The sequence below is a fragment of the Ruditapes philippinarum genome, unplaced genomic scaffold, assembly GCF_026571515.1.
Source record: "Ruditapes philippinarum isolate M1 unplaced genomic scaffold, ASM2657151v2 ctg6773_1_1_1_1, whole genome shotgun sequence".
Lineage (NCBI taxonomy): Eukaryota > Metazoa > Mollusca > Bivalvia > Venerida > Veneridae > Ruditapes > Ruditapes philippinarum.
Genome location: NW_026860543.1, coordinates 1 through 22,692, shown reverse-complemented (window position 1 = coordinate 22,692; position 22,692 = coordinate 1). Strand labels below are relative to the sequence as shown.

At 34.7% G+C, this 22,692-nt stretch overlaps 2 protein-coding genes across 2 annotated transcripts; one reads left to right on the top strand and one right to left on the bottom strand.

The window, feature by feature from the left end:
* Nucleotides 1-302: 302 nt before the first annotated feature.
* On the top strand, nt 303-22,610 carry LOC132760532 (E3 ubiquitin-protein ligase RING2 homolog spat-3-like; the record flags this gene model as incomplete). The annotated part of the gene is given in 6 exon segments (XM_060752520.1): nt 303-479; nt 15,864-16,032; nt 16,349-16,509; nt 18,652-18,835; nt 21,333-21,431; nt 22,401-22,610. Coding segments are annotated over 6 exon segments (991 nt in total), but the record flags the coding sequence as incomplete, so codon positions are not given.
* On the bottom strand, nt 4,506-10,496 carry LOC132760531 (uncharacterized). The gene is made up of 2 exons (XM_060752519.1): nt 9,552-10,496; nt 4,506-6,760 (listed from the first exon to the last, which is right to left on the bottom strand). Exon 2 carries the CDS (start codon nt 6,757-6,759, stop codon nt 4,663-4,665), a length of 2,097 nt encoding a protein of 698 aa, XP_060608502.1. The 5' UTR covers nt 6,760; nt 9,552-10,496; the 3' UTR covers nt 4,506-4,662.
* Nucleotides 22,611-22,692: the final 82 nt, after the last annotated feature.

Here is a 22,692-nt window from a genome sequence, read left to right as displayed (position 1 = left end):
GTGTAATTAAGATGTTACACCATCTGCTTCCCAAAAATTCTTAACATTGAATCAGGGTCTGTTAAAGAGAATCACATCTTAAGCTACCTTATCAGTATTTAGAAAAAAAAAACAACAAAAAAACTTCTGCTGCAATAGAAAGTTTTCAAACCAGTCTGTGTACTGCAATGCTGAATCATGAACTGTTTTGGTTTTTTTTGTTAATTTTTACATTACAGTTGTCTTGACACTACCCTTATTTCTAAGTTCCATATAATAGTTGCCATGAATATGATGATTGAATGTATTTATTTCAGCCAAAGTTACGAGACATGGCAGTAGTGCCTACAAGCGGGCCGACTTCTGTGGGGTTAACTCCATCTTTAGGTTCCAGTTCCGAGAGTATTAATGTAGAAGACTTGAGCCCAGGTCAGTTGGGCTCCCAAGCTCAACTCTTGGCAGGGACAGCTGCCCCAAATGTCAAAGTTCCAGCCAGACAGGTAAGGGTTGTTAAATTGAATTCTATAGCTTGTATTCATGTACTGCAACATCATTATTATTTGTGTGGGTACAAATTTTTGTGCTTTTAGTGGATAGGTCAGTATCCACGAATTTGAGATCCAAAGAAATTTTATTTTGTCTGCTATATATGAATTTTCATAATTATGTTACTTGCATTGTATTTTACAATTTACTTTTTTTGCAAAAAAAGACAAACAACAAAACCCCAAAAAAAAACAAATTCTAGAACCCATGAAAAACTTCCTCCTTTTGGACAAAACCACGAAATTTCATGCCTATTCGGTAAATTAACAGTACTTCACATAAATAATAATTATAACAGCAATGGATTTGTAAGTAAATTAATTGTTTGTTAGATTCTGTAGTAGTACAAATTTTAACAAAAACAGAAAGTTCAGTAAATATACATAAGTTTACTGTTTTTTTTTTTGGTAAATTCACCATTATTTTTTCTCCTGGTTGTAAAGAGGAATTACTTCCTTCCTGTTCATCAGTGTACATTTGCTAAATGTGGTTTGACATGCCTGAAGAAAATGTAGAGAATATTTGTTTTAACCCAAATTGTTGTAGTGTTCATGTAATCTGATTTAGAGACATTTGTGTGAATAGGTAGTTTAATATAAAAATTATAAAAAAAACATGATAGGTAGTTTAATATAAAAATTAATGATTTAAAGGGACTTAACTGAGTTTTTTCCGTTGACATAATGGGACTAGAAATATTTTTTTAAGAATTGCATAGCATTTGACGAAGGGCCTGATGCAAAATTTCACACAATTTCTACTCTTAGTTTTTCCAGACTAATCATTTCAATTGTTGAAAATGATCCAAATATGAAATATCAATATTAAATCATATCGGGCTAAAAATTACATCAAAAAAGGGATTTTCAATTCAATTTTATGAATATGTCCTTTTGCATATTTTCCTATTTTACTGTAAGTGCCCAAGTTGATCTACATCTATGTAATTATTCTAAATGTTATGTTATGATTTTAGGCTTTTGGACCTCAGTGAAGCTTCTCTAAGCCCAGTCTTGCCTGAAAGTTTAAATGATTAGAACAGACTCAATCAAAATGTGTCTGTAACATTTTCAGTTGTGCCATTTCAGGCATTCTTTAAGGAATCTATTTTCTATGCAGTATATTATACACATAATACATAGATATGAGCCACGTCATGACAAAACCAACATAATGGGTTTGCGACCAGCATGGATCCAGACCAGCCTGCACATCCGCGCAGTCTGATCAGGATCTATGCTGTTCGCTATTAGTTTCTCTACTTGTTATAGGGTTTGTAAAAGAACAGCATGGATCCATGCTGGTCGCAAACCCATTATGTTGGTTTTGTCATGACGCGGCTCAACTATATTAAAAAAGACTTGATCGCATTTAACCTCAAATATGTTAGCATCAATTATGATATGACAACCTATTTTCCCATGTTACGATTGAGGGACACTAGAAAGGGATATTACCTTGACGATATTGTTCAAAAGAAACAACGTCATAACGTCAAAAAGATCGGCGCTTAATTATACCGTCTGTTATTTAAGAAATAGAAATAGATTTAAGAAAAGAAATAATAAGAAAAACGTTATTTTATCAAGTTTTCAACAATTAAAACTTACGTCGTATTGTGTTCACACCATTGCCCCATTTATCATTCTTGTATATATGAAATAACATCAGCTTGTTTATGAATGAGTTTATGAAAGACTACTTAGGATTATCAGTGACTAGTGGCAATTTGCTTGATTTTATGTTTGAAGATTTGATGTTTGGAGTCTCTTTAATTTCATCTTTTTATTTTTACATGAAAAGGTATCAATTATACACTTTAATGTCCTCTTTCAATGTTTTACAATAAATCACCATCAAAGATTCGTTGTTTTATGTGAGATAATAATCTCTATGCATCTCAAGGAAGGTAATGTAGTGACATAAAAGAAATTATCATTGTTAACAGATTCTTTAAAGGTTTAATTGCCATCTATTCACAGATCTGAAACTAGATATGTAACTAGATATGTAGAAAATTACTTCACTTCCTGATATTATCTTCTTAATGGCATTCAGGGTAATAAAATTAAGGGTAGTATATGAAACGAGGGGTAATCCAGAAATACCGGAATAAAGCCATAAATTCAATTATATGATATATTTATATTATATAATATACATGAACTGTTCACACAACAAACTCTGTATTATTATATGGGTAACATATCCTCTTTACAAGGAAACAAGAATTATAACAATGGAACACACTATGGCCACCACATGCATATCTTAGCAAACATAGTAATGTGCATACAGCACAGTCTGAATGTTAAAATATAATTGTCATAAGCATACTAAATGTTTTTGATGTATTTGCTGCTGTATGCAATATAAGGTTGATGCCTTATAACCCTTTTTTTGTGAATAATAATCTTCTTAAACCATGAGGGGTCCTTTTGTTGAAAATTTCTGAATTCACTCACTGAAAGTTTGATAACAACTCAAACCTATGACTATGGAACTGTAGTTTGATTTGCTTACGGGGAAAAAATCGAAAAATGATGCACATTTTAAAGTTGAAGGCATAAAATATGTTTCATTTCTCTACATGATTTTTAATCAAATAACATAATTATGTGCATGATAAAATTAGATGTTAAAAATATGTACTTTGGTGCATTATAAATTTCAATGTATGTCGGGTTCTTTGAGCTGTGCTGCTGTGGCATTTCCATGGTTATATAAAGGGGGTGTGAGATGGTGCTGGATGTCATTAAACCATATAATATTTTCCATAACATCAAACTTTAGGCAGGTATAACTTTAATGAAGACAACACGAAATTTATTAATTTATTTAATTACAAAATGCAGGTAATTCTGGATCATCCCTTGTACAAGTACTTAAAATTATGTCTCCATTAATTTTGCAAGAAAACCTCTATGGAAACAAATGTTTTCTGTTCTTTTGTACATAATTTTATGAAAAATTAATGTTTTGGTACAGTAAACATTACTGCTCCCTTTTTTTAAAAATACAAATTTTATCTTGGTAAAATAAAATAAAGACTGTTTAAAGTTAAAAAAGAGTCATTTTTCATCAATGTGCCTATAGTGTAATGCTAACTTACACTACTATTGTATAAGGCAAATGACGTCAAGTCAAAATATCTGCTTGGCAATGCAATACCATTTTTACGGAGTCGCAAAATCAGCATGGGTGTGTATTGAAAAAAATTACTTCTTTGTTTATTGGTGTATGTACCGGTTATCATACAGCAGTTTGTTAACCAGGTTTTCAACGAAAACCGGGTTATTGTAATGCCGAAGTCGGCGGGCAGGCGGGCGGGGGGGCGTCAACTTTTGGTTTCCGCTCAATAACTTTAGTTTGCTTTGGCCTATTGACACCAAACTTGGTGTATGGATAGCTTATATCAAGAGGCAGCTTGGGATTGCTACCCAGGTGTCTGTGATCAAGGTCAAGGTCACTTACTAAAAAAAAGAAATTCAGTTTCTGCTCAATAACTTGAGCTTGGTTTGGCCTATGGACACCAAACTTGATGTATGGATAGCTTATATCAAGAGGCAGCTTGGGATTGCTACCCAGGTGTCTGTGATCAAGGTCAAGGTCACTGTTACTAAAAATAGAAATTCAGTTTCTGCTCAATAACTTGAGTTTGGTTCGGCCTATTGACACCAAACTTGGTGTATGGATAGCTTATATCAAGAGGCAGCTTGGGATTGCTATCCAGGTGTCTGTGATCAAGGCCAAGGTAACTGTTACTAAAAATAGAAATTCAGTTTCCACTCAATAACTTGAGTTTGCTTTGGCCTTTTGACACCAAACTTCATGAATGGGTAGCTTATATCAAGAGGCAGCTTGGGATTGCTACCCAGGTGTCTGTGATCAAGGTTAATGTATTTAGTTTTCATGTTATAACTTGAGTTTGCTTTGACCTTTTGACACCAAACTTGCTGAGTGGCAGCTTTGGCTTGCTACTTAGATATCTGGGAGCAAGTTCAAGGTCATTTGCTTACAATAGAATTTTCAGCTTCTACCCAATAACTTCAGTGCACTTTGACCTATTGATTGCTGTCACATAAAAACTTGGCCGTTGAAAACCTGGTTTTCGTCGCATTGCGGCGCTTCTTGTTTTTATCTGTTATTTGAATATCGTCTATAAAAGATTTGACTGATAAGAGAATTAGCGGCATTATGTACTGGACGAAGATCTGTTGAAGCAGTGTAACAATCTCTGGCATCATCTAACATGCCTTCCTGCTCCATGCATTGTGCAAGTAAATTTAAGTCAGTTTCCTTGTGTCCGAGATTAGAGTCAGAGTCTATTGCTCGTCTAAGTTTGTCAAAAGCTGCCTGCTGTCTCTCCATGTTACCTTGAATTTTCTGGACTTTGTACAATAAGAAATAATAGTAAGGAATTGAGTCTACCACAGCCCAGTCCATCCAGTAGTCCTTATGAAGAGCATCCATGTTTGGGCGGAAATATTCATGTTTTAACTCCTCTGGGACACAGTTCACTTCACATGGTAAGAACCTTACACAAAAAGCTGTGTGCTTTAATACATGTTTTATATCACCTTCAACACAGACTTCTTCAAATTCATGTTTACGCTCTCCTTTATCTCGACTCTGGTAGCAACAACAAACCGATTGCAAACTTTCAATGCTATATTGTTCTAGTATTGTATCAAGTATACTAATAGTCTGAGGCATGTCTCCTTTGCAATAGAACACTGATGCCCATTTTAATGTTGATGAGATGTCATTAGCTGATCCTTGTTCTAACATTACAAGTGAATTTCGTTGAATTGTTTCATTCTTAGAAATACTGTTGGAAGCCAGGACTGATCCCAGAGACATATATAAGAAGTTGGAAATAAGTTCACATGCTTTTTGTTCATATTCCGTACCTTCATTGTGAAAGGTTGTAAGCTTATTTATAGATACAGACAACTTTTGGACAACGTTTTCTGTCTGCAAGTGTGTCAGTTCAGTCAGATAGCCACAAATACCATAACTGAGGCGGCTCATGAAAGTATACAATAAATGTCCAGATATATCTGGTTTGTATTTTAAAGGTGATAGTAATTTACAATGTATATGTACAATGCGTCCAGTGATTCTCATACCAAGATGGTCAATTTCGATATCTTCAAGAGCTTTACCGTCACTACGTAAAATATTTTGGATTATTGCTAGAATTTGTGGTTTGATGTCTGGTGAAATGCGTCTTGCCATCAAATTGTTCTCTGGTATAAGAAAGTGTGGACAGTGTTCTAACAAAACGCAGTCATGTAGAAATTTCAAGCAAGTATTCAAACAGTTTATTAAATTATCATCTTGCCATAGATTTTCTTCTCCCTTTTCAATGCAATGAAGGAGGACTGTTTTACAGATGAAACTTGATAAGGCATCTTGAGAATCAAGGATTTGGTAAGATTTTAGAATCATTTTCATCAAAACATAACACCTGATTTGAACTATGTTTAAGCTGAACATAAGTCTGCGTTCTGTTAATGATGTTGATATTCTCCATTGAAGTTCCTCATTTTCAGTACCACGGCAACCAACAGGTACAACAAAACATCCATCATTCATAGCTTGCCTCTTTAATTCTTCAGAAGGCCAATTTCCTGCACTTGCTGTTTCTGTCAATATTCTGGCCTCCCTTGGCCATGATTTACAGTAAAACGCATGCACAAGGTCATCATCAGCAAATCCAGGTAAACCTTGTATGGACTGTGATGGACCACGTCTTACACTACCATGGGGTAATGTTTTTACAAACCAATCATTCTTCATCAGCACTCTACTTCTACTGTCAACATAGAAGTCTTCGCTAGGGGGATAATCAACCGGATGTGGAAAATTGTCATATGTTCTTTGTAGGAGACAGTATCCTGGTGGTGTGTTAGCATCACGTACCATCAACAAATTTGTATATCCATGACGCCATTCTGAAAGGTCTTGTATAATGTTGAACTGGTTGTTACATGCCAGGGTGTCAGAGTCTGCATGAAGACCTGCTGTAGTCGTTCCTTCAGTGCGGCTCCCAAAATTATATGTGGTTAATTTCCTATCTTGTAAGTTCCTCATCACTGTCCGGAGAGATTCTTCTGCCATTACTGTTTGCCTTCTTTTTCTGACCATGTCATAATTTACACCAATGTCATCAAGGACCTTAGAGAGTTGTAGTGACACACTTCTTGTATGGTCTGTTGGACTAAACATTCTGCAAAACATATAGCCCGTTTACTAAGTCATTCTTATATAGGTGTTTATAGCAATTAAATGGATTGGAAGGATTGCATAATTTCTTAAAAGCTTCTTGCCGCCAGAACCTAAATGGAAAAAATGAGGAAGAAAATATTAAGTTAAAGGCAAATACTGATTTAGTTAGGATTAATGTGTAAATTTATCATTACTGACCACTTATTTTAAGTAACAAATTTGATAAATTCATCAATAAAACATGTTCATTCTTTGCATAAACTACTATGTTACTGACAAAGTAGCCAAATGAGTAGAAAAGATAATAATTTATTCCACATGGTCATGTGCCACAGTGATGGATTGGAAAATTTTATTGTTTATGTGTTGGTTGGTTTTGTGCTTATCTGATGTTTCATGCTTTAATTTCAATTGATATACTTTTCATGATATTGTATGGTGTAATTGATTAATTATAAATTTGTAGTGCCACTGGAAAGCAGTTTCCATCATGTGGTACAATAATACTAAATATAATCAGAATCAATGAAACAGTTCTGTAGTATATTTAAAAAGAATGTACATCCTGATGGCAGAACATCAAACTCTGTTTTCAATGCAAAACTTTGAGAATATGAACATAGGGAGGATTTTGAAATCTTAGTATGACAGTAGAGTATTGTTATCTTCTCAAAGCAAGTTGTTTTAAAACATACAGTCGACTCCGCTTATAACGAACTCAATGGGACATTTAAATATTGTTCGTTATAAACGAAGTTCTTTAAAAAGGAAAGTAGCAGCAACCTTCTGACTTGTTTGTGTGGGCAAATTTGCCGTAAAAAAGCCAAACCTGTCACTAGTCACAGGTGTAATTGGTATTTTACAGCAGCGGTTATTTAATGCGGGGCACATTATTGAACAATGTACATGTATTCAGACTATAAAGTGCTTACTATTTGTATTCTTTTGCTATTTGTTTGTTATTGTTTGGTTAATATTGCATACAAAACATTGATTGTTTGGTAATTATCGGGTATTTACAGAATTTATCAACTGAAGGTGGGAAATACAAACTTATCGTAACAAAGAAATTATGTAGGGAGAACATTTTATCAAAACCTTTATTCCCTGAAGCCAAAAAATACATGTCCAATCACTGGATTGAATAATAATCGGATAGCGCTATTCATGAACTGATCTTAATCGAGCGCATCCGGATATTTCAATTATAACAGTTTGTTTTAACTGAGGAAATTTACATAGTTTTTACCATTTGGTACTTGGAAATATGGTTTGCTATAGCCGAAAATTTGTTTTAAGGGAGTACATATTAAGCGATGGTATTTATTATAAAATAAAGAAGGAATCAGCTGGGGATAGAAGATTTGGTTTGTTATTACCGATGATTCGTTATAAGAGAGTTCGTTATAAGTGGAGTCGACTGTAATTAGGCACGATTGCAAAAGTCATGTTCTTAAGAAAGTTTTTTTCAATTTGAACAACATGCAAAGAGTTCAACTTACAGATAGAGGACAACTTAAATATATAGAATTTAACTTGAAAATAGGACATTCACTATACATTGCTTTAATGTTGATATTCCATGGGAATGTCAACTTATAATCCTTGATATTTCGTATTTGATAAAGTCACAGGTTCTACTTAGGTACAGTATGCAAGGAAATTGGAACTTATTATTCCCCAGAAAAGCTGGAAAGTTTTTATATGATTCTAACAATATCAGTGTCACTTACATGTACAACTCAACCATAAAATGAAAATTTTATTCAGAGCAAAATTATATTGGACTTTTTTTATTAGATTTTATAATTATTATGCAAAAAAAATAAATAACAAAAAAAACAACAGCATATGATGTTTTGCACATCTTTTTGTCAGTAATCTCCTGTTTGCTTTGTATCTTTTGAAAGGATGGGAGGAAATTGAAACTAAATGGGAGAAATGTTAACCATAACGAGATGATGTGCAGAGCGAAGGTTTGACCTTCCTCAGGTCAAGGTCTCACTTAGCCATTATGTATCAGTTTCAAAATTTTGTGTCTCCTCTGTATCATTTAAAGGAAATTAACATTATTTAGCAGAAATGCATCTTATAATGACACGGAATGCAGAACACAGGTTTTTTTTTTTCAGATCAAAATTAATCCCAAAAATTAAATCCTGCCCCTGGGGGAGGGGGTCATTTGATTTATATACACTTATATACTAAGGGATATGCTACAAAAGCTACAAAGCCAAGAGCATAGATATTTGGATATTTGGCATGAAGCATCAATTTATACTCTTCTACAAAATTGATATTAATCATGACTTTGAGGTCAATGTTGGCTCTGCCCTGGGGGTCACTTGCCCTATGGAAACTTAAGGTACATCTAATTTTTTTGTGTTATGGAGACTAAAGTAACATCTAATTTATTTGTGTTATTCATAAATGCCCAAAGCTAAGATATTTGGCATGTAGGACTTCTTAAATGGGTCTCTTTCCTCATAAAAAGATTATTTTCATTCAGGCGTTTATCACCCCCCCCCCCCCATTTGCGGTTCCCTTAATTTCATAATGAAAAATGATATTGATCTTTAATGCTGTCATAATAAAGAAAGTGTGTTTTTCAGTTAAGCCTTTTGTTATTTTATGATGGAATACTTGTAAAATAAGATTTCTTTAAAAAAAAATACCTCCCTTTAATAAAGCAGAAATCATTGAATTTTTTTATTGCAAACAAACTGTGAAACATACTAAAATGTTAAACTGATAAAGTTTATAAAAGATAAGAATAGAATTATTATACTCACATGTTCACACAAGCATTAATATCGAAATAATTCACTGAAGACTTTAAACAGCAAGACTGCTTTTCATTATTTCTCTGTGAAATCTACTGTATGGTAATTTACAGTCAGATTTATTTAATGTTCAAAGAAAGATTTTTTTCTCTCCTTTTTAATCCCTGTTTAAATATCTTCCCTATAAGATTGAGATACTGGATGTTAGTGATTTGGAAAAAAAGGAAAATATCAAATTTTTTAATAAATCATGAAACTTTTGATAAAATCTTTAAAAAAAAACCTCCTGAATTTGTTACCTGTAATCTAAGTAACTTAAGAAACATAAAAGAAACCAAAGAACATGGAAGTTTATTTTACATAAAGTTGAATAGTTGTTTTATTATCTAGCTTATTTTATTGTTATTATTATTATTATCATTATGATTAATTATAAGGTAAATAATAGCTCCAAATTAAGACTGCAACTAAGGAGAATTGACTCTTGTTTACAAACATGGACTGAGAATAGTCTAGGAGCAAGAAGCACTTATTTTTATTTGCCATTAAAAGTCTGTTCAGAGAATCACACAAATATGAAATTTATAATAGAGATTTATAAACATTTAGAGTAATAAACTATCCATAAAAAATTCATCTTACTTTTGCCTTATAAAGTAAGATATTTCCATAGCAAGTTAGGATCGCTTTTTTTTTACTTGGGGACCATATGCCGCATTTCATGGAATAGCACTTACGTGTCACATTGAAGGTTCCATGATAACCGCCATATGAACACATCTGCGAATGTTTTCGTATCGTACCAGTTCATGTTAAATGTTGAATTCCGCTTAAGCCAGTGCTAGGGGGCGTGGACGGTATTTTTCACTTGACAGCACCGTCCATGAGCATGCTCAATTAAACCAAGCCTGCAACATTTTCAATTTTGCCGTATTGGGCTTTCTTTGGGGATTTTTTTTTCTCTCTATTTTTGGTTTACGATGCACGAACACAGTAGTGGTCATGTAGGTACTTTCCACTTTTTACTGGTAGTAGAAGATATCAGGTGCTTCCTCCATGTATTATTTCAGCTAGATGGGGCATCCAAGAACCACTGACATTTCGTAAGCTAGCTGGATAGCTTCCTGACAATTAGAGTTCCTATCTATTTAGTCTTATAAACTTACATACAATTACAGGATTCGTTTACAAATAATAGAATCATTAAACAAGTTGTTGTTATGATTTAAAAAATGATGGTATACTATACATTCTAACACGACCCGCATTTTTCCCTATTGAACATAGAAGAACCGAAAGTGTGTGTTATTATTTTATAAAATCACTGTTTGACGTTCTATATTTAGACATGTGATGTAATCATTATACACGTGACGTAACCACTAAAAATGTGACGCTCTGACATTAAGTACGGACACAAATCAGGCGTAATTTAGCTAATTATCATGTATGGGCAGCATTTATTTGTTGATGTCGTGTTAGAATCGAAATAATATATCCAAATCAGTGATTTTATAGCTTGATAACATCACTGTTTGTCGTTAGGATGCGCATCAATATATCACTCGGGCTACGCCCTCGTGATATAATTCCCCGCATCCGAACTCCAAACAGTGATGTTATTGAGCAATAAAATCACAGTTTGAGATATATTTTTGCTTAATAAAGTATCACTACATTGATATATAATTTACCTTATAAAATTTAAAGGTTGTAATGCAAAGGTCAAACTAATCAAATTATATCATGTAATGTTTATTTGAGCCGCATCATGACAAAACCAACATAATTGGTTTGCGCCCAGCATGGATCCAGACCAGCCTGCGAATCCGCGCAGTCTGATCATGCATGATGTTCGCTATCAGTTTCTCAACTTGTTATAGAGTTTGTAAGCTAACAGCATGGATCCTGATCAGACTGTGCGGATGCGCAGGCTAGTCTGGATCCATGCTGGTCGCAAACCCATTATGTTGGTTTTGTCGTTACGCGGCTCATATATGTAAATTCAGTTCTTCATGTAGTGATCAGATATGTATCATCAGATTGTTTATAATAGACTGATCACCATTACCTATATATAGATGTTATACAAAACAACTTGGACTCACTGTTTATGTAAAGAATCCTATTTTTATACCCCAGAAAGGTAGTTTGGGGGGTATATAGGAGTCACCCGGAGGTCGGTAGGTCCGTCGGTCGGTCCAGCGGTCCGTTGCATTTTCCTTGTCCGGAGCATAACTTGAAGACTAATAGTTGGAATTCAATATAACTTCATATAATGGTCAAGCACATTGAGAGGAAGTGCAGTGCACAAGAACCATAGCTCCATCTTGACTAATTACAGAGTTATTGCCCTTTGTTACTTTTCCTTGTCCGGAGCATAACTTGAAAACAACTGGTTGGAATTCAGAACAACTTCATACACTTGTCAAGCACAATAAGGGGAAGCGCAGTGCACAAGAACCATAACTCTATCTAAAGTAATTACAGAGTTATTGCCCTTTGTTATTTTTCCATTGCTTTCTTTTGTCCAGACCATAACTTGAAGATTAATAGTTGGAATTCAATATAACTTCATATAATGGTTAAGCACATTGAGAGGAAGTGCAGTGCATACGAACCATAAATCCATCTTGACTAATTACAGAGTGATTGCCCTTTGTTACTTTTCCTTGTCCGGAGCATAACTTGAAAACTGCTTGTTGGAATTCAATACAACTTCATACAATTGTCAAGCACATTGAAGAGGAAGTGAAGTGCACAAGAACCATAACTCCATTTTGACAAATTTCAGAGTTATTGCCCTTTGATACTTAACCTTGTCCGGAGCATAACATAAACATACTGGTTGGAATTCAAAACAACTTCATACAATGGTCAAGCACAATAGGAGGAATCGCAGTGCATAAGAACTATAACTCTGTCCAGAGTAATTATAGAGTTATTGCCCTTTGTTACTTTTCCATTGCTTTTTTCTTGTCCAGAGCATAACTTGAAAACTGCTAGTTGGAATTCAATACAATTTCATACAATGGTCAAGTATATTGAGAGGAAGTGCAGTGCACAGAATTTATAACTCTTTTCTTGACTTATTTAAAAGTTTTTGCCCTTTGTTACTTTTTATTGTCCAGTGCATAACTTGAAAATTAATGGTTGGAATTCCATGAAACTTTATACAATGATCAAGGGCAGTGAGATGAAGTGCAGTGCACAAGAACCATAACTCTATTTGGACAAATTACAGTTATTGCCCTTTGTTACTTTTTTGTCCAGTGCATAACTTGATAACTGGTAGTTGGAATTCAATACAACTTCATACAATGGTCAAGCACAATGAGAGGAAGTGCAATGCACAGTAACCCTAACTCCATACTCAGTATTAATAGAGTTATTGCCCTTTGTTCCTTTTCCTTGTCTTTCTGGACTAATTAAAGAGTAAGTCAATGGCCAACCACATTGAAAGGAAATGCAATATACAAGAACCACAACTATCTTTATTTGCCCACAACCATATCTCTATTTTAATTCTTTTACAAGGTATTCTGTTACTAGTAATATCCTCATTTCTGAAGCTGTCTTGCGGGGGTATTTATCACATTTAGTGATAGTTCTAGTTATGCATACATTAAATACCATGGTTTCATATGGTCTAAACAATAATGTACTGTTTTACATGTACATGAACTAATTGCCTTCTTAGAATGACATATTTTGCTGTTATGAATGAAGTTGTTAATTCATACATTACTTTAAGAAAAAAGTGCTACATAAAAATATTATTTTTTGTAATTAAACCCCCGCACAACAAAGTTGTAAAGGGGGTATACTGGGATCAGCTTGTCCGTCGGGCTCTCCGTCCATCATGCCGTCCGTTGTTTTTTTCATTTTTGGCATGGAGGTAAGTCATGATTAGTAGAAGACCCTATTGATTTTGAGGTCACCAGGTCAAAGGTCAAGGCCACGGGGGCCTTGACATCAAAAAGCTTGTCCGCCCAATAACTTAAGATTCCTTTGACCAACAGTCTTCATATTTGGCATGGAGGTTAGTCATGATTAGTAGATGACCCCTATTGATTTTGAGGTCAAAGGTCAAGGTCACAGGGTCCTTGACTTCAAAAAGCTTGTCCGCCCAATAACTTAAGATTCCTTTGACCAACAATCTTCATATTTGGCATGGAGGTTAGTCATGATTAGTAGATGACCCCTATTGATTTTGAGGTCACCAGGTCAAAGGTTAAGGTCACAGGGGCCTTGACATCAAAAAGCTTGTCCGCCTAATAACTTAAGATTCCTTTGACCAACAGTCTTCATATTTGGCATGGAGGTTAGTCATGATTAGTAGATGACGCCTATTGATTTTGAGGTCACCAGGTCAAAGGTCAAGGTCACAGGGGCCTTGACTTCAAAAAGCTTGTCCGCCCAATTACTTTAGATTCCTTTGACCCACAGTCTTCATATTTGGCATGGAGGTTAGTCATGACTAGTAGATGACCCCTATTGATTTTGAGGTCACCAGGCCAAAGGTCAAGGTCACAGGGGCATTGACTTCAAAAAGCTTGTCTGCCCAGTAACAGAAGATTCCTTTGACCCACAGTCTTCATATTTGGCATGGAGGTTAGTCATGACAAGTAGATGACCCCTATTGATTTTTAGGTCACCAGGCCAAAGGTCAAGGTCACAGGGGCATTGACTTCAGAAAGTTTGTCCGCCCAGTAACTTAAGATTCCTATGACCAACAGTCTTCATATTTGGCATGGAGGTTAGTCATGATAAGTATATGACCCCTATTGATTTTGAGGCCAAAGGTCAAGGTCACAGGGGCATTGACCTCAGAAAGTTTGTCCGCCCAGTAACTTAAGATTCCTATGACCCACAGTCTTCATATTTGGCATGGAGGTTAGTCATGATAAGTAGATAACCACTATTGATTTTGAGGTCACCAGGTCAAAGGCCAAGGTCACAGGAGCCTTGACTTCAAAAGTTTGTCTGCCCAATAAGTTAAGATTCCTTTGACCGACAGTCTTTATATTTGGCATGGAGGTTAGTCATTATTAGTAGATGACCCCTATCGATTTTGAGGTCACCAGGTCAAAGGTCAAGGTCACAGGGGCCTTGACTTCAAAAAGCTTGTTCGCCCAATAACTTAAGATTCCTATGACCCATAGTTTTCATATTTGGCACTGAGGTTAGTCATGATTAGTAGATGACCCTTATAGATTTTGAGGTCACCAGGTCAAAGGTGAAGGTCACAGGGGCATTGACTTCAAAAAGCTTGTCCGCCCAATAACTTAAGATTCCTCTGACCCACAGTCTTCATATTTGGCATGAAGATTAGTCATGATTAGTAGATGACCCCTTTTGATTTTGAGGTCAGTGGGTCAAAGGTCAAGGTCACAGGGGCCTTGACTTCCAAAAGCTTGTCCGTCCAATAACTTAAGATTCCTTTGACCCACAGTCTTCATATTTGGCATGGAGGTTAGTCATGATTAGTAGATGACCCCTATTGATTTTGAGGTCACCTGGTCAAAGGTCAAGGTCACAGGGACCTTGTCAAAAAGCTTTTCCCCTCAATTGCTTCAGAATGCCTGTCCAGAGTGTATTGATTTTGACATTTTCACATTTGAAGCATGTAGAATACATAACTTAGCAATGCACTGGCTTAGTAACCTAAGATTTGGCAGGGAGATTGTCCTTGAGTTCTAAATGGCCACTGTTGATTCTGACAAAGTGGTATGCGGGGGTATTCATGCCATGACAGTGGCAGTTCTAGTTTTTTTCTGAAATGTGATTAATATTTAATATGCAAAAAGAAAAAAAAATCAAACACCGGCTATTTTCACAGACTGGAAAATCTATCTCTTTTGACTCTTAAGTGGAAACTCTGTCAAGTCCCATTACCACTGTAAACAGTTACCCTCTAGCTAAATATTTCAGTCTGTACCGGAAGCCGGTGTAAGATCCTTATAGTCTAAAGGGTAGTCAAATTTTCTACCCATCTGTCTAAGTGCAAGTAGTTGAATGGAAGGCATGTTTCATCAACATTCATTGGGTTGAAAGTTCAGAAACAGTTGTGGGATCAAATTAGCTGTTTTATATATATAGTAATGAACTTATGTTAAACCTTAGAGAAAACAAAACTGAAAATTAATACTTTTGGAAGATTAAAACGGGAGAAGGTACAACACACCAGTGTAAAATGGACAAGATGTTTTATTTTATCAACTGGTTCTGATCTTATATATAGACCTTCATCAGGATGAAATATTAGTGTAAAGTATCCTGATTATTTCCTTAATATGATAACTTTTTCCTTTGTTTTAGTCATCTGTGGCGAGTAAAACAGCTGGTGTGACCCAGTCTCTGACCCCAGCCCAGTTACAGTTGCTACAGCAGGCTGCAGCTGCCCAGGCAGCCCATGTGAAGGCTCAAGCCGAGGCTCAGGCTGCTAAAGCCCAGGCGCAGGCACAGGCTGTGGGAAAGGGACACAAAGGTAAGGAACTTAATTGTTTTTATTCGCAGATTAATACCCAAGTTTATTTGTCAATGTCAGCTAAATCACGGAGTCTATAAATGTATTAAACTATAATTATATGTGGAAAAAAATGAGTGTTTGACATATGATGTTAAACTGAATATATCAAACATAAATTTGTTAGATCAAATTAATGAACAAGATAGAAAATGAAATTAATTGGTCTCTTTTTATGAAAATTTTGTTTATAGGCCTGTAGCTGGAGAATTTTATACCAAAATTTTAGGTAACTTTTCACTGATTAATAGGATTGTATTATGTAAATGTATTTTAGGAGCATCACCAAAATTAGATCTAGCCCAGAAAATACAGCAGAATATTGCTATCAACCAACAAGGTCAAGTGAAGGTCATCCCACAAACTACATCTATTGCTTCACTGGTGAAAGGAGCTGTCCCTCCAAATGTCACTATTCAAACAAAGCCAGAGTTACAGGTATGATCAGTTTAAAGGTGTTAACTACATCTTTCACAGTTAAAAGGTATGATCAGTCTAAAGGTGTTAACTACATCTTTCACAGTTACAGTTATGATCAGTCTAAAGGTGTTAACTACATCTTTCACAGTTAAAAGGTATGATCAGTCTAAAGGTCTTAACTACATCTTTCACAGTTACAGTTATGATCAGTCTAAAGGTGTTAACTACATCTTTCACAGTTACAGGTATGATCAGTCTAAAGGTGTTAACTACATCTTTCACAGTTACAGGTATGATCAGTCTAAAGGTGTTAACTACATCTTTCACAGTTACAGGTATGATCAGTCTAAAGGTGTTAACTACATCTTTCACAGTTAAAAGGTATGATCAGTCTAAAGGTCTTAACTACATCTTTCACAGTTACAGTTATGATCAGTCTAAAGATGTTAACTACATCTTTAACAGTTACAGGTATGATCAGTCTAAAGGTGTTAACTACATCTTTCACAGAAACAGGTATGATCAGTCTAAAGGTATTAACTGCATCTTTCACAGTTATAGTTATTATCAGTCTAAAGATGTTAACTACATCTTTCACAGAAACAGGTATGATCAGTCTAAAGGTGTTAACTACATCTTTCACAGTTAAAAGGTATGATCAGTCTAAAGGTCTTAACTACATCTTTCACAGTTACAGTTATGATCAGTCTAAAGGTGTTAACTACATCTTTCACAGAAACAGGTATGATCTGTCTAAAGGTGTTAACTGCATCTTTCACAGTTATAGTTATTATCAGTCTAAAGATGTTAACTACATCTTTCACAGAAACAGGTATGATCAGTCTAAAGGTGTTGACTACATCTTACACAGTTACAGGTATGATCAGTCTAAAGGTGTTGACTACATCTTTCACAGTTACAGGTATGATCAGTCTAAAGGTCTTAACTACATCTTTCACAGTTACAGTTATGATCAGTCTAAAGGTGTTAACTACATCTTTCACAGTTACAGGTATGATCAGTCTAAAGGTGTTAACTACATCTTTCACAGTTACAGGTATGATCAGTCTAAAGGTGTTAACTACATCTTTCACAGTTACAGGTATGATCAGTCTAAAGGTGTTAACTACATCTTTCACAGTTACAGGTATGATCAGTCTAAAGGTGTTAACTACATCTTTCACAGTTACAGGTATGATCAGTTTAAAGGTGTTAATTACATCTTTCACAGTTACAGTTTATGATCAGTCTAAAGGTGTTAACTACATCTTTCACAGTTACAGGTATGATCAGTTTAAAGGCGTTAATTACATCTTTCACAGTTACAGTTTATGATCAGTCTAAAGGTGTTAACTACATCTTTCACAGTTACAGGTATGATCAGTCTAAAGGTGTTAACTACATCTTTCACAGTTACAGGTATGATCAGTCTAAAGGTGTTAACTACATCTTTCACAGTTACAGGTATGATCAGTCTAAAGGTGTTAACTACATCTTTCACAGTTACAGGTATGATCAGTCTAAAGGTGTTAACTACATCTTTCACAGTTACAGGTATGATCAGTCTAAAGGTGTTAACTACATCTTACTCAAATCAGTAGCTAGGCAACTGTAAAAAAGGATGTCTTCTTATTCATTATGTTGAGATATTCTTGAAGTCTTTTTGGGTCATAAATCTCAATTTTTATAGTTTAGGTGATAGAAACTTGCGTAAGTCATGGGATTTAAAAAATGTTTCACAAATTATTGTCTTTGTCATAGATTCAGTAAAATGGACTTCATGCTTAATACTTTTGTTTTCAATACTCTAAGACATTTTGTTTGATTAAGAATTCAGCATGGCATAACTATCTCAATTTGTATAAACCCAACCTATAACAACTGTGTCAAGAAATTGAGTTTTTGGCTTTATGTGTTAATGTGTTTCATTTATTTGTGTTTGTAAACTGGAGTTAATGAGTTTGACGCTTCAGTACAAAAGTATATGTGCCAATGTTTCAGCATCTTTTTTTATTGAGTTAATAATACATAGATTATACATCTTTAGAAACAAATAGTACTATAAATAAAACCTGTGATATCTTCAATAATAACAAGAAAAAAGTACTTTGATACTTTAAAAAAAGGAGGAAAAAGTGACAATACCTTCATATTTTGTAGGCCTTTCGGCAGACATCTACTGGAAACACTGATGATAGTTCACCAGCAGTTCAGGTCATCACTACAGCAAGTAAGATGGTTACCATGGCAGCAAGTCCAAGTGTTGGTAGCCCAGTAACAGTGATCAGCTCAATGCAAGCTGGTACAAACCCCCTTGTAGCTAGATTGATGCAGCAAATGTCAGGTTAGTACCCGGTAGGTCAAAATATGTAGCTACACTGATGTAGCAAATGTCAGGTTAGTACCGAAAGTTAAAATGTTTTACAGAGAAAGTTCTTGGTGCTTCAAAATGTGAATAAGTTGAAGATACTATCTGTTGTTCATTCTTTCTTTAAATGAAAAATACAAAAATTTTGACAAAGTACTCAACATTTGCATGTTTGTTTTTCAAATTTATGAATTGATGGCCAGTGACATAAGTATGGTTTTAAGTATTTGCGACTTGACTATAGTATTTTGTACAAACATGCAAACAGTAAAATTCAATTTTTACCATGTTTAAATTGCAATTCATACAGAGTCTGTTTTCTTGTGCTACGTTTTCGTATGACCCAGTTTCTATTGCTAGATTATGAGATGACAATCTAAATTTGGGTGATATTCGAAATTTGTTAATATTTACTTTATTAAGATATTCTTTACTTTCAAAAGAGCATTTATAGGTACTGTATGATGACACAGCCTAATAGATTTTCTAATACTGCTATACCATTCTTGCTTGTAAATGTCCATTATTCTGTTCTTAATTTGCCGAAAATTGATTGTTATATGTTCTTGATTAATACATATATTCGACATTCCTATTTCAAAATATGTTTTATTTGACATGCCCAGTTGTTTCCACCATAAGAAAGACAGTTTTCTGCATCTAGTTTTAAGACATTTCACATACATTTAAGAAGACAGTCATTTTGTAAACGAAGTACATTGTAATTTTGTCCAATATTTTAACATGATTAATTTACGATGTATTCATGTATTACCATTGGATGTAACGGTTTCACCATAAAGACCATCTAGGTTTGTTGCCTTCTTGACACATAAGATAACTAGCCCCATAATTTGTCACCTTAGTGCAGTTACAGGTTAACTCCTATTTAATTTATCAAGAGTTATCCTGTTACTGCACTGAGGTGACAATATCTTAATTAATGATGAGCTAAGGTGTCCTACTTTTTCAAGAAAAAGTGTTTGTCTAATATAAACATTTAGTATTAGCTTGTCTGTTTTTGAAGAAAAATTTGAGATATTTTGATCACTGGGCGGGTGGATGTCATTGTTGTCGTTGTGCAAAAACTTTAATGTAGCCAAAGACTCATTACACTTTTAATGGCATCTATACAAACACTTCATAACTCTTTATTATGCTCCCCGAAAAATTTCGGGGGAGCATATAGTCGGCGCCTTGTCCGTCTGTCCGTCCGTCTGTCCGTCCGTTTTCTTGTCCGGAGCATAACTTGAAAACCTTTGGAGATAATTTGTTTAAACTTCATACAGTGGTAGAGGGCATTGAGGGGGAATGCAGTGTCAAAGAACCATAACTACATTTGCCCGGTTTTTGAATTATCTCCCATAACTCTAAAACTATAAGAGATATCAACATGAAACTTTGTAGGTGAATAGATCTCAATGGGTAGATGTGCAGTGCATAAGACCAATAACTCTTTTTGTCCTAATTTTGGAGTTATTGTCCTTTGTTAATTTCAACACTTTGAACTTTGTCCGGAACATAACTCTTAAACTATAAAAGATATCAAGATGAAACATTGTAGGTAGATAGATCTCATTGAGTAGAAGTGCAGTGCAAAAGAACCATAACTCTGTTAAGCCTCATTTTTGAATTATCTCCCCTTATAGAAAAATCTTGTCCGGGGCATAACTCTTAAACTATAAGAGATATCAACATGAAACTTTGTAGGTGAATATATCTCAATGGGTGGATGTGCAGTGCATAAGAACAATAATTCTTTTTGTCCTAATTTTGGAGTTATTGCCCTTTGTTAATTTTAACACTGAACTTTGTCCGGAACATAACTCTAAAATTATAAGAGATATCAAGATGAAACATTGTAGGTAGATAGATCTCATTGAGTAGAAGTGCAGTGCAAAAAAACCATAACTCTGTTAAGCCTCATTTTTGAATTATCTCCCCTTTTAGAAAAATCTTGTACTGGACATAGCTGTAAAACTATAAGAGATATCAACATGAAACTTTGTAAGTTGATAGATAACAGTGATTAGAAGTGCAGTGGAAAGAACAGTAACTCTGCCTTTCCTAATTTTGGAATTATTGCACTTTGAACTTTTTCCAGGGACATAACTCAGAATCTACAAGAGGTGTACTTTCCTGTGTCCAAAACCTATTCGGGGAGCATCACCCGGCTCAAACCAGGCTCTTGTTATTCATGTAAGCAACATTATGACAAAACAATATAGTGGGTTTGCGACAGTCTGATCAGGATCCATGCTGTTCGCTTACAAACCCTATAACAAGTAGAGAAACTGATAGCGAACAGCATGGACACTTCATATCACTTTATAATTCATGTAATGGCAAAGGGGTAGTTGTCAAAGAAGGGACACTAGTCTAAAAGCGTTTTTTTCTGGAGTTATGCAACTTTTCTTTCTAGTATTTTAAGGTTAAGTGTATGATTGATAATATGTTTTTGTTCTGTTTCTAGCTGGAGGTCAAATGGTGTCAGTTAGCAGTCTGCTTGCTGCTCAGAGATCACTTCAACAAGGGAACCAGCCCAGAGGGACGGCTGCCTTTAAAATTCAAGGTACATGAAACGTTGCAATGATTTTACTCTTTAGAAGTTTCAGTCTAACAAAATATGTAATTCCATTATCCCTTCCTTTACCTTCTTCCCCTAACCGTACAAACACACATAAAATAGATAATTAAAAAACATACACTCAAACAAGTAAAAAAACCCACTCAAATTAAGTCAAATAACAGCTGTTTAAATGTCTCATTATACAATATGTGTATCAATACGAAAAATATTGTTAAAGTTGTATAAATATGTTAGTATTAGATATAGATTAATCATGGGTAATTGAATTACATGTATTTAAATTTTTTACTGATAAACAGTTTTTTGTCATATTTACTGAAGATTTTTTTTTGTGTCTGCATACTTGGTTTTGTAGTCTCTCACATTCAATATTTCTTACTTGCCTACTTAGTATTATTAAACCACAATACTTAACTTGATAATAATGCTTCACTGATATAGACATGCTGTCAGGAAGGATTATTTTTGTACATGACTATAATGAGAAGATGTTCTACTTGTACAAATCTCCGTATCGCTATTGCACCTTTTTTACTGACCTCATTGACAAATTGCTTGTAAACTTATCACACTAACAAATGACCACTACTTCCTCTTGTAAGAAAGAGTATATAATTTTGTTTTGTATGCACAATGTCTGAAAATAGGAGTTATTTTGTGATAGCAGGATGACAGGTGTGCTTCATTTTAATAATTTTTTTAAACAACATCTCCTTAACCGCATGATAGATATTGACAATACTTCATTAGAATGGTCTCTTGGTCACAAGGGCAAAAAATAGACAAGACTTCTATCTTGAAATAAAAGTTTTCTTCAGAAACTGTAATGCCCAGAGACAAATTGTAATTCCATGACTTGCATTGAAGAGTTATGACCTCTTCTAGCAATGAATCTCAAGTGAATGACTACTGTTTTGTTTTCTTTTGCTAAATTTGGCATGTATTTTTCAGGTGGAAACGTTTTGCAACAAGTATCACCTGGCAAACCTGTCCAGTTACAAGGAAAACCATTGGCTCATGCTAAAGGTCAAATCTTACAGCTTGCAGGTAAAGGTCAGCAAGCACTAGGAGTGATACAGACACCACAGGGAACTATTAATATTATTCCTCAAGGAGCTGCCCAGGGAGGTGTGGTCACTATATCACAGTCTAAGCAACCTGGTTTGTATACTTTTGACTGAAGCAAAAAAGAAAAATATATATTTTTACTGAATCTTAACCATTTACACGTTTGAAGTTAGTT

Excerpts from the sequence above, each read along its gene's own strand:
- LOC132760531 (XM_060752519.1), bottom strand. The coding sequence starts at position 6,759 with ATGTTTAGTCCAACAGACCATACAAGAAGTGTGTCACTACAACTCTCT.